The following is a 15972-nucleotide window of genomic DNA, read 5'->3' as shown; positions in this document are numbered from 1 at the left end:
ACAACCTGACACCTGCCATCTAAAAACCTTTTCTTAGTTTCTTCTTCCTCCCCTTTTGTGGCTTTGAAGACAAAGCTGCCCAATCTGTGTTATTGAGTAATTATTAATTATTCATTGCTTTTTAATTGTTTTGTTTTTTTTACCTGTAAATGTCATGCAGTAGTAGGGGGAGAGAAAAATGACATTTGAAGGTTTTGAGGGGCGCTTCGACATATATTTAAGATATATTCAACACAGATTATTTATATCCTTTCTTTTTATATCCATTTTTTTTTTTTGGTTTTGTTTGGTTTCCATTTGAACATGACAAGGCTAATCAACCCACTATTCATTGTAGTGGATATCTATACTACTAAATGAGCAAACATCTCAATGAAACCAAGGAGTCATGGTGGAACACACCACTTCCTGATTCTGCTTTAATGAGATATTTTTCTCGCCCCATCACTTCTTTTATTTTATCCAATGATATGAAAAGGGAACAAATTTGAAAGATTACCGGACATTTTTATACTTCAGTATTTCGTCAAGTCGGCTGTAGCTTTAGAAAAAACATGCAATTAGACAAGTAGACAAACATCAGAACTGTAAATTTTGACACAAATACATGCATTCGTTTTATTCACAAAACCAGTCCAATTTTCTAAATGAATACAAACATCGCTGTTGTTTTTAAAAGATGTACTGTAGCTACCAGCAACGTAATGAAAAAAACAAACAAACAAACAAACATAAAAAAAAGAAATCTTGTTTCAGTGCGTTCAAATGGGTAGACTCAGAGCAAGTGCTGTCTCCTAGTGCCGTCGCCCCCTGCGTTGTCGTGACACACACGCTTGTTTGGGCCACAGTAAGGCTGGCAGTTTCACAAAATAAAAAGCTTGGAAATGCAGGCGAGGAACATACGGTTGGTTGGGCGATTGGGGAGATTCCAGTGACGACTCAGGAGGATAACATCATCCTGCTTGAGAGTCCCTGGATTCAGACCAATGTGGTGACCATCTCTGTTTTCATTTCAATCCGAAATCTGGATTTTTACATTTTGAAACATTTCTCCTGCTTCTCAAAGACAACCATTGATCTGTTTCAAAATGATATTCTCAATCAAAAGAAAATAAATCATAAAATAGACAAGGGTTTAAGTAAGAACAATGGCGCTAAATTACAATAGTGCTTGCCATAAGCCACTAGTTTTAAAATATAGCCGTAAATTTACATTCTCTACACAAGTACTGTATCTTTCCACACGTGAACAACATTAACACCAAACACAGAAATTAGTTGATTGTCCACACTCAGTCCGTCATTTCTGTTTGGCAATGAACAGTTCCATGTCTAAGCGACAGAAAAAACCTGCTGGAAAAAGGACAAAAGGTACCAAAATGGAAACATATAAAAGGGAATGAAAGTTGCCATAGATTTTTTTCTTTATGTTTAATTTTTGGTTCAAGGAATAAGTAGGTGCATCCATTACTCGATTGATTATTTTGTATCATTTCTGTTTTGTTTTTTTGTATTTTTCTATCTGTAGTTTTGTTTGCTTGTCAGCCAGTGTCCGTGCCCGAGACAATCCAAGCGAGAGTTGGCATTGCACTTGATCGCAGAGCTTTGGGTAGGGGGGTGGAGGGGTCAGAGAGAGAGAGTCCTACTGGAACCATCGGAAAGCTGCTCCTGTAGGAAGCATCACCTTCTTAGAGGAACAAAAGACAAACAAAGAGAGAGAAAAGAGAGGAAGAAGGTTAGTGGATACAGCTTACAAGACAAACACATCCCAATACTCATTCTAAACAGCCACATCTGTATTTCCTCATCTCTCTCTAAAGCCTTATTTCCCAGGGTAATGACAAACTAGACTCAGACATCAACAACATGCTCAGGAGATATCCTCATTGAACACATATAACACCACAGACACCATGGCCCTCCCTCCCTCCCTCCCTCACTGTTCTGTCCTCCTCTCTTTCTGCTCTACTTCTCTTTCTCTCCAGACCAGGCAGTATCAGTGAAATCTCTGTGTCCCACACATACATATCGCCCCCCCTCCTCCCCTACTCCCTCACCTCTCCCTGGCCGTCCGGCCCACCCCCACCAACCCCCCCCCCCCCCTCCGACACACACACCCCCCCCACCCACCACCCCTCCCCCTACCCCCTGCCTCAGCAGCCACGGGCCACGGCCCTGGCTCCATGCGAAACCCGATACGGCACATTTATTATTTAGTCACCACGCAGTCACGTCCCTCTCCTACCACACCACACCGCTCTCTCACTTGTGACACTGCTCTCTCTGTTCCTCACTCCTGAGTGTGGGATCTCTATGCCTGATTGCACTAAGCAGGAGAGGCACAAATGCATGCGGCTGCAGGAGTTTGAGTGGTCGCCTGCCAGTCATAAGATAGAGGACCACTGGGTCTCACTCCCCCCCGAGCTGCAGCACGGTCGGCGACGGCGTTCTGAAAAGCGCAACTCGACTGCGGCAAAGAATCTCACATGTTAGCCCAGCGCTGCCCGGAGCGAGTCAGGAGCAGCTCGGCAAACACTTACGCACCCATACACTCTCCCTCACACACACTCACACTTACTAACATGTATTCACACGCAGAGAGTCACACACCTCCACACACACAGACACATTAACTAACAGACACATTAACTAACACGCCGTCATCGGATTTACTCACATACACAGTCCAAAATCAAAACCAGACAAATGGACTCACATAGTCAAACTTGATTGAGATACACTCTACAATACATATCAGGATACGCAATTACAAATATACAAATTACACAAGCCAGAACATTTTTACACAGTACACATGTTGACTCACACATGTGCATACAATAACAATAACAGTATGCGATATGCTTTCAAAGACATATCATGTACTGTAGATGAAGAATTAAAGAATGACTAATATTCATGAAGCTATCAAAATATGCAAAATCACACACACACACACACACACACACACACACACACACACAGAGAAAGAGCACAATAACAACTAATTCCACAGGTCAGTAGGTCAGTAATTCAAGGAAGTAAATCATAGTCAACATAACATAATTCAGTATATAGTACCTGTAAAAACAATTTTATATTTTACATTTTTGGGGTAGCTTGCAACTTTTCGTGACAATGATGTCATTTTCATTTTATTGTTTACAGGACAGGATTCCATATGAAGCACACTAAAGGGGGTGCAATGACTATAGGCATGTCACTGATGACCTTTAACCTATGATAACCGCAACAACCAGAGGGCTTTTTCTCTAGGAACTGACCAGTGCCTTCACCTCTGACCCAGTAACTGCCTCCTCCATTTTACACAAACATTCTTATTTATCCTGCCTGACTAAGACGGGGAGGGGTTCCAAGGTCACCATGCACACAAGGCCTCCATCTCAATGCCAGCATCTTAATATCTGATTATTGATTTTACTTTGAATATGTTACTGCTACTTTCCTCAATGGACACATGTTTACTCCCCCCAGCCAAGGACCTTCCAACACACATACACTAATTGGAAGCATTTTAAGGGAATAATGCTTACATATTATACTGTGAAATGTGGGTTGAGTATCTGCATTTCTAAATTTTATTTGGTTATGGAACGCTGACTGTGGCTGGGACAGCTGATCCCTGACCAGCTTGTAGAAGCACATTCCCTTTGGAGCAGAGCATGAGGGAAAATGCTTCTCATCAATCACTTCCCATTGGACAGCTCCAGGTCCCCTTGTCACAAGAACCCTTTCACCCTGACCCTTGACGTCATCCAACCTCAGACGGTTTTAGACAGTGATGTCATAGGTACTGGAGTTAGTTACACCACTGCTGTATGTGCATCTAGCTGTCTGTCTGCTTCTGCAAGCATGTCTGTTTACCGACTTGGCTACTTGCCTGTCTGTCTGTCTGTCTGTCTGTCTGTCTGCCTGTCTGTCTGTCCACTAACTCTTACTTGTTTCTCTGTCTGCCTGGCAACTTGCCGACTGATCTGTATATCTCAATGTCTGCATGCCTGTGTCTCTGTGTCGGCCTGCTCTCCTGTCTGGTGTTTGGTGTCTGGGAGGAGGAGACTGTCACTACACTCAGGGAGTACTTTCCCTTCCATGTTTGTATGCCTTATACTGGTCATGTCACCACCATGGACAACACCTCAAATACCTGGTGTCTATATTACTCCAACATACTTACATAGACACACAGTCACTTGTAAACGACAAAACACAGACCCACATAACCTGAGAATCTTAAACACACAATTGTAGAGAAAAACACTCAAACAGACAAATATTCACATTCACAAACGCAAACCCCCAGGGTCCAAACTCACCCTCACAAACAAAGCTAAAAAAAAAAAACACTTGCACTGAGATAACTACACAGATATACACATTTTCATTTTTCAGTTCTCTACAGCAACAGTGAGACTGAGACCACTGGAGAACATTCAGACATGCAGCAGAAAGGGACTGTTTCTCCAAGACTACATTTATTTCCGTTCAAACGTAGCGTTCCCAAAATAAATCCAGACATCTCCAGCCAGCGAGGTGTGAGGTGGCAAAGACCTCGGCACGCTACCTCCCCCTCACTCCCCACTTTTACGGCCCTCTTTGAGCTGCCATGAGGTTTCAATGGAAACCTTCAACACCCTCAAAGCACAGAGCCGCTGGTCTCCCCTCGTATTCTCTCCTTTACACACACAAACACGCACACACACACACACACACACTATAAATTGTATACCATAAACTTCATCTAATGTACCCTCACAAATGTGCACATACAAAGAAAGAAACATTCAACAACAGACAAAACCACACACACCAAGGCGTTAGACAAACCCACCCCCAAACATATTGAACCACATGACATAAACCCCCCCCCCCACACACATACACACACACACACACACACACGCACACACACACACACACACACACACACACACACACATTGCTAGCGGGTATCTGCCACCTCGCTAAGTGATCCCCATCCATTAGCATCCCTGTTAGATGGAGGGGTCTGTGCATGTGAGATGTGACACTCAGGGGCTGTTTCCACTAACGCTGAAGCTCACAGCAGATCACTGTGGCGTGCTTACGGGTGACGTCATTTCCTTTTGTCCCAGGTGCTGTCCAGGTGTCCATGAACATGTTCTAACCTCAGTGACCACGAGTGTTGAGGGTACGCAGCAATTTAACCATTTCATAACGCTCCAGTTAACAGAAAATAGAACCTAGAGTAGCTGGATAGTGTTATTTTTGCTATTTATAGTATCGTGACGATTTGGACCTTCCATTGAAAATATGAACCCCAGTCCTCTCAAACAAGCCTCAACAAACTAGAAATACACAAATCACAATTCTGCAAAGTTGGATGCTGAAGTAGCCTACTTATTTATGTATGACCCCTAATCGTAAGGACAAGCATCAGATACAATATCAGATGAACTGCTTGGGTCATCATGATCAGTATTGTTTGAACTGATTGATTGTATTGTATTGAACTTGTCAACTTTAGCCTGCTGTATGACACCATACTTACTGAGTCTACTCTCTGACCTACTGACCTGCTGAGCATTTGCAGTTGGTCCTAACAATTTTATAATGTGCAATACAGTTAGACATATCATTTATGAATAAATAGAAAAAAGCATCTGAATATGAATGTAAACACATATAATCTAACTTGCTAGTGTACTGTATGTGGAGAAACGCAACAAAGATTTTTAGATTCTAACATCAGCATAAATAACAAAACTACTCTAGGGCTTGGGCTGGGCCTGGATCTTGTGCTGTGAACAACCATGTGGACATCAATAGCAAACCATGAATCAATACAACATGTCCTATTACCACACAGATCAAAAAGCATTTGACTACTGTACATAAAATAGATACAGTTTGTTTTTAGTGTAAGGTTTGGATTGTTCACAGCAAGACCATTCGATTTTACATCTGAAACGGAATCCCATCTCCATCACCAAAGTCACAGTCTGTAAACAAAAGGTCAATCCTGATTAAACTGTGTTGTATGTCTACTTTGTGTTTTACCGTTTTAGATCAGGTTACAGATAATGATCACACTCTATCTCATGAAATGTAGTGTTGTAGTATTTACTGACTGCACTGTACATACAGAGCAACAAGGCATGGAAGGATAACTCATTCTATCCCGGATAGTGTCATTTGTCAAAAAGAAAAAAAAAGAAAGGGATGAAAGTTAGGTAAATGCAATTCTAATTTGCTCAAGCATTTAATGACTTGCTCTGTGTGAAGTGGAGATCAATTGCATTTCCTCTCCTAATGATCATTGTATATTGCCTTTGTCATCATGACCATTGTGAGTCATACATATCAACTGATTCAATCTATGGCCAATGGCCAATACAGCCACACAAGAAGGCATGGATATTATGTCATTTGTCAGGGTAGGTTTATCTGAGCTTTATAATATTGGCTTTATTAGCGGTTGAATTGAGAGCTTGGAAAACTCTAATAGTATCTGACATGCCCGACTTCACAGAGGTCAAAAGAGGACAACAACATATTTTTTTAGTTTGAGCACTGTGCCACTGAGGTGATCCAGATGAGAAGTTTTGAGGACTATTTAGCCAAAACGGCCATGCCACAGGAGAGGGGGACGGCCATGCCACAGGAGAGGGGGACGGCCATGCCACAGGAGAGGGGGACAGCCATGCCACAGGAGAGGGGGACGGCCATGCCACAGGAGAGGGGGACGGCCATGCCACAGGAGAGGGGGGCGGCCATGCCACAGGAGAGGGGGACAGCCATGCCACAGGAGAGGCGGATGGCCATGCCACAGGAGAGTAAGAGAGCAGCCGAGAGGGGGACGCCTGTGCCACACTGACACCTGGTGCTCCAGATGACATCCCCATGGCCGGATGGACCATGTCATAAACACACACACACACACACACACACACACACACATGCACACACGCACGCACACACGCACGCACTGCCACAACCATCAAACACATACGTTCTGTCACACACATTCTGTACAACCCATACAAAATAAATGCACAAAAACATGTACACATCCACAATAACACACGCACGCACGCACGCACACACACACACACACACACACACACGCACACACACACACACACACCGTTGAGAGCGTGCAGAGGACAGATTAAAGAGGCCCCATGGTGTGTGTCTACCCCACACACACCCTCCCCCCTCCTCACCACCTGTCATTCCCTTGTTCAAAGCCCAGCTCCACCAAAAAGTCCCTGCAGACCACTCTCTTTAACCCTTTGCTTTGGCACTCTACCCACGCTCACTGTACGCCTACGTAGAAGTAAAACGGACAGCCTTTTCAGAATTTTAAGTACCCTTTGACCCTTCCCGCAGGAAACCTCTGACCCTCTATGAGCCAGTCAACTCCAGCTCTGACCCCTCACTGCTCCCTCTTACCTCCAGGGCGGCAGACGGCTTCTTTTTCAGCTCCTCACATTTCCGGAACTTGCAGATCTGGTGGCCCGTTTTGCGGTTCCGGCAGCTGCTGCACTGGTCGCAGTTAATTCGCCGGCGGCAGGGCTGGCACATGCCGCAGCGTTTCCGCTTCTTTTTGCCGGAGCTGATGGCGGAGGCCAGCTCGCTCTGCGCCGGGTACTCGGCCAGGCCGGCCATGTGCAGCGCGCTGTCCGCCAGGAACACTCCGGCCGGTGTCATGATGAAAAGCCCGGGGTTGAACGGGAAGCCGCCTCCCACTCCGTACGGGAAGTCGGCGGGACCGCCCACGGCGTCCGCGGCCGACGCACCCTCCAAGTCGCTGCCCCCCGAGCCCGAATCGCCTCCGCCCACCCCCATCCCCATTCCCCCCGGCAGCAGCATGTGCTCCATACCAGCCCGCTTTAACAGTGCCGCCGCCTGGGCAAAGTGCAGCAGGCCATTCTGTCCCTCCAGGACCTGCTCCAGGGTCCGGTCCAACTTGGCTGCAGCCAGCGCTGAGACGGTGGGCTGGGGCGGCGGGGGCGGCTGGGGCTTGGTGGAGTGACTTTTAGCCTCTCCGTTGTGAACGTGTCCATTGGTGGAGGAGGGGCAGGCGGCGGTGTACTGGGAGAGGGTGCGAGACCTCTTAAGGCTCTTACTAAGGGGCTCACTGATGATGCCACTGCGGTTCCTACGCTCAATGACAGGGTTGTCATCCCTGCAGCTGCTTCCTTCCGACCGGCCGCTCGACATGGTCCTGAGCGCGCGTGCCTGGCCTGGGCTGGGAGTTCGGGGTGGGAGGGGGACAGGGGAGGCAGGGGGGGGGGAGCCGAGAGGTGCTCACAGTCTGCTCTAAGCCCAGGTGAGGGTGGCACCTCCCCTCGGTGGACTAATCAGCCAGCCAACCACGGGGAGGCCCTAGAGCCCTTGTGCTCGCTCTAAATCTCCGCCCTCATCCACATCCTTCCACTGGCAACCTAAAAACTGACAAAGGGAGAGAGAGGAAGAGAGAGAGGGTCCATAAATGAGAGGCTCAGCTTTGGTCAGCAGCATCTTAGTAAACAAAACTCATGACTCATTTGAAGCAAATACATTAGAACAATTACTATGAAATTTGTTGACGTTACTTTAATCATCTGGTTAAATACAGCTAAAAAGTAAATGGGACACCTCAATCATAAAATACATACTGTATATGATATCTATACATCTGATAGGCACAGTGGAACAGGCTTATGTCCATCCCCCAATAAACAAGCCCACACATTCATTCATAAAGACTATCACACAGTAACACAAGACAGCACAATACAACAGTGATACTATGAACTATTATTATTCTGTATTCTATTCTAAATTTGACCGATTTAAATACTAATTCCCACCCTTTAGGGCTAGGTTGATTGCTGCCATAATATTTCACCCATGAGAAAACCAAGAGAGGCTGGTATGGCTCACTCTTTCCATCAAAGGGATTTGCAACAATAATTCCCACATCACGCAAACAAAATTGAAATCCATTTCACCTAAATTCGACCTCGGACCATGAACAATTGCCGTTTTTTGATATCACACACTAGAAACACAGAAACTTGACATATCTCAGTTGCGGTACATTGGCTAGGTCACACCTCATGGTTTTGAGTGTATGACTGTGCTTCAAAAGGATTCAATTGATTAAAGCAAAGGTGTTGACATTTGTTAGCATATCTATGAGCATGCATCTTGTTTCTGGAAGAAAAAAAAACAAAAACGGGGAACACTTTACATGTTCATGAAACCATCCCTATTCCACTAACAACAAAAACCACTCAAATCCATACTATGCAACAACATGTGGATACATTGTTGTTACATGAATAATTAATCACAGTGTTACAATACCTATATAAGAACAATTTAATGTAAGGGGTTACAGAAAAAAATAACAATATCCACAAACATAAGAACACACAAGTGGACCACCTACAGCACTGAGACTATGTTGGTTGTCCTAAGTCATCATGACACATCTGCAGATTTAACCAGGCAGTCTGCCACACAACAGCGTGCAGAAGATAAGGTTCTCTAATGGGAAGTCATTATGTCTCTGATGTGGATGCCCTACATTTACATGTTAGTCATTTAACATACGCTCTTATCCAGAGTGACAATACAAGTACAATAACTACATGGTATAAAGTAAGTGAATCAACGATACTTCACAGTCGTCGTAAGCAAAACCTTCCGCAAGAATAAGTGCCACAGGCAGTCACAGTGCTAGAGAAAAATCTCCTCTCTATTTTCGGTATTCACTAATGATTTGGTATTCACTGGCGGTATTCACTAATGATTTGGTATTCACTGGCGGTATTCACTGGCGTTTGATAGCTGAAAAGTCCAAATGCTTCCCATCATTTATTGACATGTAAGTGTTTTGAGTATTTGAGAAAGCGCGATAGAAATAAAATGTAGCATAATTATTGTTACCATTATTATTACTATTATTATTATTATTATTATTATTATTATTATTATTATTATTATCACTGAAATGTGGATGGAGGGTGTAATAGGACAGAGTGGTATTTCCTGTTTGTGGAGGGTGCAGAAATAGGTATGACCCTGATTGGTTAATTAATCTCTATCGTGTACACCTGTTACACTGAGGCATGCTCCTCTCCACTGTGGATCTAACAATAACTTCATAGTTTTAGCATAACCATAAACCCCTACATTATCCAATGGAGAGGGTGACCAAAACAGACTTGCTGTCCATCAACTACCATATCAACAACAGATAAAGTGAGTGATATTGGTGGGTTGGCACGGTGGATAGTGCTGCTTATTTCTGTGTAACATTTCTGTGTTAACATTCAAGGAGAGCTCGGCTCAATTTCATGTCCATTTGAATAATTCAAGAATTGGAAATGCTTCATTTACCGAATGGATACTTCTCCATTCCGAAATTATTTGAAAACTATGGATTTGACTCTGATACTTTACTCAGCAGCAGAACCAGATTGGAAAAATAGCATTCTACCATTCTACCATTGGGCACAAAAACCCACATGTGCCTCGGAAAAATCCCAATCACCAACCTCCCATGAAGAGACAAACTATGACTCTATTCCACTGACCTGTCCCCACTCACAAACAAGCACACCACCTCCCAGAGAAAAGCTGAGGAAATGGCCGGGCCAGTCCTTATAAGGGAAACAAAGGGAAGGGGAGGGAGAGAGGATGGGGGGGGGGGGGGGGTCTGCGCAGTGTGTGGAAATTGGAAGGCCAGAATTAGTGGGAGGTAAAGCTTCAAAGGCAGGAGCGCAGCCCCCGCATTCTCACCAGCTCAGGGGTCCGTGGCGCCAACGGACCGGAGCCAGCCCCTCAGCCCCTCAGCCCCTCACTCTCCAGCTCTGAGTCTGACCAGGGCTCTCCCTGCTGCAGGGATATCGTGTGTGTGTGTGTGTGTGTGTGTGTGTGTGTGTGTGTGTGTGTGTGTGTGTGTGTGTGTGTGTGTGTGCGTGTCCCTGTCCCTGTCCCTGTCCCTGTCCTGGTCTTACTCTGTCCCTGATCAGAGTGTCTCCCTGACCCAGACTCACCATCTCCATCAAACATGAACATGTCACTCACAGTCAATATCTCTTCCAAACTATTATGTCTCTCTTACTCACTCTGCCATTCCACTTTCAATGTCAAGGCCATGGCTCTAACAGTCTCTGTCCCTCCCCCATATCATTCACAGTCTCTCCCTGTCCCTGGACCACATCATTCACAGACTCTCCCTCCATGTTTTTACTCATCCTTGTAATATGACTCTCTCTGTTCCTCCACCATGTCAGTCATAATCTCCCTCATTTCTCTATTCCATCAACATAGTTTATATTTTCATCATTCCAAATGTTACAATACAATTAAATTAGAAAGCTATTGTTAAAATAGTTAATGTTCTGTTTAAGCAACAAATAGAATCATGAATTATCCAAATTCTGGCTGTTAATGTTGTGATGATGATGGCAATGATGATGATGACTAAATCAAGGATGAATACATAATGAGGAACAGGTTGGTGATGTCACAGTTCATTATTGCCCTATCCAATGAACCATTTATCAATATGAATGTATATAATAAAAGCAATCACATACAGCAATACAGAAGATACAGCAAACCACAACATTTATCACCAACAGAGTATATATACAGTGCTACTTGAAAGTTATTATTTTTGCAAAAATATTAAAATGAACTTATAAAATCTTTATCTAAACCCCAATTTGTAATAAAGACATTCCAAATAAAGGACACAAACAACAAAAAAATGTGATATATTTTCATTGTTTGTTTGACGAAAGTGGTTTATTTAACAAAAAAAAAAAAAAACTAAAATATGTTAACCTCTCAACGGCCAATGTGTGGTCAATAGCTTGTGGCACCTCCATTAGCAGCGATAACTTGGAGTAAACGTCTCGTATAGCCACTAGTCAGTCTCTGACATCTGTTTTGAGGGATTTTTGCCCACTCCTCCTTACAGAACTCAGCCAATTGAGTGAGGTTTGAGGGGTGTCTGGCATGAACTGCCCACTTCAGGTCCTGCCACAGCATCTCGATTGGATTTAGGTCAGAACTTTGACTTGGCCAATCCAAAACACAAATCTTCCTTCTCCTGAGCCATTCTTTGGTAGATTTGCTTGGATGCTTTGGGTTGTTGTCTTGTTGGAAGACCCATTTTCAGCCCAGCTTTAGCTCCTTGACTGATGGCTTGACGTTCTGTTCAAGAATCTCCTGGTATATCTCAGAATTCATGGTTCCCTGAATGATGTGGAGTCGTCCAGGTCCAGAGGAGGAAAAGCAGCCCCAGATCTTGACATTCCCACCACCATGTTTGACTGTTGGGATAAGGTTCTTTTGGTGGTAGGCAGTGTTGGGTTTTCACCAAACTTAGTGGTTTTGATTGTGACCAAAAAGGTCAATTTCGGACTCATCTGTCCAGAGAACGGACTTCCAGAAACCTTCAGGCTTGTTTGGTTCTTTTTTGACAGCAGAGGCTTCTTCCTAGCAAAACTCCCATGAATGCCATTTCGATTCAGTGTTATACTTCTTATTGTTGAAGCATGCACAGTTACCTTAGATGTAGCAAGGGAGGTCTGCAAATCTCTAGATGTTATGGTTGGGTTGGCTTTTACCTGATTTATTATTTTTCTTGTGGCTCTTGGGGATATTTTGGAAAGGTGTCCACTTCTAGGCCGAGTTGCTGTCATGTTAAATGCTCTCCATTTGTAAATGATTTGCCTCACAGTGGACTGATGGAGCTCAAATCTTGTTGAGATGATTTTCTAGCCTTCCCCAGACTGATGTGCTCTCACTACCCTCTTCCTGATGTCCTCTGAGATCTCCTTTCCTCTCGGCGTGGTGTGTTTTGCATTCACCTGTATGGGGAACACCAAACTGACCAGGATTCTTATCTATTTAGTCCCACCTAAACTTTTTCCCAAAGATCTCTCCATTGATTGGTTCATTTGGTACCCAATTATTTACCCACCTGATTCTACTTACCTACTTGATTTAACCAATGCAACTTGGGGTTCACTTACTTTTGCTCCTGCATTCATTTCTTTATAATTTAGTTTTTCTACTACACGCATGATTTCCTCTAACCCAACATATGGAATTGGTAAATATAAACCGACAATGTCAGATAAAAAAAACTGGTTCTGATTAAATAAAGATTTCATGGTAAAAAAAAAAAAAAGAATAATCCATAATTGCACAAGGGGTTTACATACTTTCAAGCAGCACTGTATATAAAAAACAACATGATAATGTTGTTGTTATTGTTATTGTTTACATCTTAAACACTGACGTCATACCATCATGATAGTAATAGTAAGCCATACATCCTCAGTAATAAGTCGGCAACTTATATCAGTTATAGGCTACTACTAGACCTATTATTAGTCTACTAATACCGCACAATAATAGTTATTTCACTAAAGCACCTCTCTCTCAACGTATACATACACATGATTACGTCAGAGGGGAGCTGAGAGAGACATCGTGCTTCCTCCCTGGAGGTCAGCGCTCGACGGCAATTGGTCCCTCGTCGCTGAATAACCATCCCAAACAGACCGGACATAGGCCTACACATTTTCTACGGCCAATGAGCAGAGAGCCACACAGTAGGCTATATCCGTGTGTGGAACTCTCTAGATTTTACCTGAAACATCTGCAGAAAATCTCGAAGTTCAAAAGCCAAACCAAACTTTATTCAGTGTAGGCCTTATTTTAAATGTTTACACAAATAACATAGGCTGCACTTTCCTTCACAATATTTGTATCTAGTAGTCTTATTGCTATTAAATATAGACTTTGTTAGTGAAATTAATGGCTATTTACGCTAACAGATGGGGCTAATTAACAAACAACAAAAAGAAAGATTATCAACACAGTGTCAAAATATTGCATTATATATTCTAATGATTTCGCATTAGTAGGCCTATTTGCCGCTTAATAGCCTACCATGCTCTAATATTGCAAATTCCATTTGATAGGTAAAGGTGAAAATATAATTCCCAAATGCTCAGGTGTGTCCTCCTGTCGTGAAAACAGAACCTCGGAGGCACTGACGCCATTCCTTGAAGTTGGCGCGTGCGAAGAAGATAGGCTACTTATTAGTTCAGGTAATGCAGAGCCAAACGCAACACTTCCCTCCAGACGCGCGGGCACGCAGACACTCACACCTATCTCTGCCTAGCCCCCTCTCTCTATCACCCCTCCCTGCTCTCTGGCACACTACCGCGCGCACGCACGCACGCACGCACACGCGCGCACACACACACACACACACACACACACACACACACACACACACACACATTTGTGCACGAGACCCAGTGGAAGTTATAATGACAATAATTAAATGTATCACTGTTCATATATCCTGCTGCGTCTATTTTCCCCTTTAACATCTTAAGGAAGTTGAAACGACAAAATCCCATGCACCGTTAAATCGTGACTTCTAATTATTTGCGAAAACATGCAGTCCCTATACTAGCGCCAATACCGGTGACGGATTGCGGCAGTACCAGGGGGTCGCCGTAAATCCAGGCTTGCAGCGGCGATAGCACGGGGAGATCGCGCGCAGGAGACATGGGTGATCGTCGCATGCGGAACAATGAAGAACACACACCATTCATATTAAAATAAAATCACTCCCAAAAACACCGACTGGTCCACTGTAATTACGATTAGCCTACATAAACAAGTTCAACAGCAATTAGAACATCGTGCTCTTCCATCCATTATACATTTTCACAAAAATAGTTAGGCTGATTGATAAATGGAATAACCTATTGCAGAAAACAAAAGTTCCGTTTCAATTCAACACCAGAAATAGGCTCAGGAAAAGCACCTTCACCACCTGTCATTAAAGCATGTCAATCGTAAATATAAATCAAGATCGAATGCAAAGTGCCATAATTTCACTCGCAAATATTTATGGGGAGCGTAAGTTTCTTGGAGCGCACGTCATTACCAGGTGATTCACACTCTCAATTTTCATCCTCAAACACAGGTTTGAATGAAAGGAGAGCACTCCACAATTTCCACAAACGTCTAGGCTACTGCATCGAGAAATTATCCCCGAAAATGTCTGAAATAAGAATAGAATCATAGCAAAATGTCATTTTTAACACACCAAGCTAATAATGGTTTGGGCATCATTTCGCATGCGTCTCAGGGCTACGGGTCCTAATTTTATCTAACATTAAAAAGGAGCACAAAAATACCTTTTGTCTAGACTCAATGATCTGAAACCACGGTCTCTGCGGTGCCAGCGTATGGTCTGCACCAGCACGTTTGAGGGTATAGAGAAGAAACATTCTCCTGTTCTCCCAGTTAACTTGATCGTTAGGAAGATGACATCCCAACTTTCAGCAGACTTCAACAAAGTATGATCCCCCCCTCCCTTCGATGTATCTGCATATTTGCAAACACGGGCCCTTTTTTATTCGCACCTACCAAAGCAGATCCAAGCGGAGGGGAGGGCTCCCACTGTCCAAGCGGTCCGTCTCCAAGCCTGCCGTAGAGATTGATGTCAAAAAAGAAAGGAGAAAAACCTTAGCCTACTCTAAAACAACTGAATTAATATTGTGCTCGCCTGTAGAAAACAAGAGGGAAACAGAATAATAAATCATTGTAAAACGTACTTTCTCGGAAGCAGAGCGTGTGGGCTCTCCAACCTTTCGATTCTCGCAATCCCACCTCTACATCCCCGCTCGCGGAGAAGAACATGCAAACACATTTCATAGATTTTTGGAGCTTCGCGGAAAAACCGAACTGGACTTTCAGTGTCGTAGAGACGGAAAAAAATATACCGCCGAAACCTTTTAAAATATAGACATGCACGTCCCTTAATGACTCTTTTACATAATGAACTTGGATATGTTTAGGTCCTCTGACGAATTACACGATTGTTAATAAAGCTTTACGTAATGTCTTGGAGATGCATTTTACAGGGTGTTG

At 43.7% G+C, this 15972-nt stretch overlaps 1 protein-coding gene across 2 annotated transcripts; it reads right to left on the bottom strand.

Moving 5' to 3' along the window:
* Positions 1 to 420: 420 nt before the first annotated feature.
* On the bottom strand, positions 421 to 15702 carry cxxc5a (CXXC finger protein 5a). 2 transcript variants are annotated; one of them, XM_083664862.1, is made up of 4 exons: positions 15657 to 15702; positions 15469 to 15526; positions 7453 to 8454; positions 421 to 1687 (listed from the first exon to the last, which is right to left on the bottom strand). In XM_083664862.1, the coding sequence occupies exons 3-4, from the start codon at positions 8221 to 8223 to the stop codon at positions 1643 to 1645; spliced, it is 816 nt and encodes a 271-aa protein (XP_083520988.1). In that variant the 5' UTR covers positions 8224 to 8454; positions 15469 to 15526; positions 15657 to 15702; the 3' UTR covers positions 421 to 1642. The 2 variants fall into 2 exon arrangements, with proteins under 2 accessions (XP_083520988.1, XP_083520989.1); XM_083664863.1 differs by having other exon boundaries at positions 421 to 1684.
* Positions 15703 to 15972: the final 270 nt, after the last annotated feature.

This window comes from Argentina silus (genome assembly GCF_951799395.1).
Source record: "Argentina silus genome assembly, chromosome: 2".
Lineage (NCBI taxonomy): Eukaryota > Metazoa > Chordata > Actinopteri > Argentiniformes > Argentinidae > Argentina > Argentina silus.
Note: the sequence above shows the minus strand (reverse complement) of the source record. Positions and strands in the feature narration are given on the sequence as shown.

Coding starts and splice junctions, on each gene's coding strand:
- cxxc5a (XM_083664862.1), bottom strand. CDS start 8,223: ATGTCGAGCGGCCGGTCGGAAGGAAGCAGCTGCAGGGATGACAACCCT. Junction 1,688..7,452: donor AGCCGTCTGCCGCCCTGGAG/GTAAGAGGGAGC, acceptor TGTTCCTCTAAG/AAGGTGATGCTTCCTACAGG.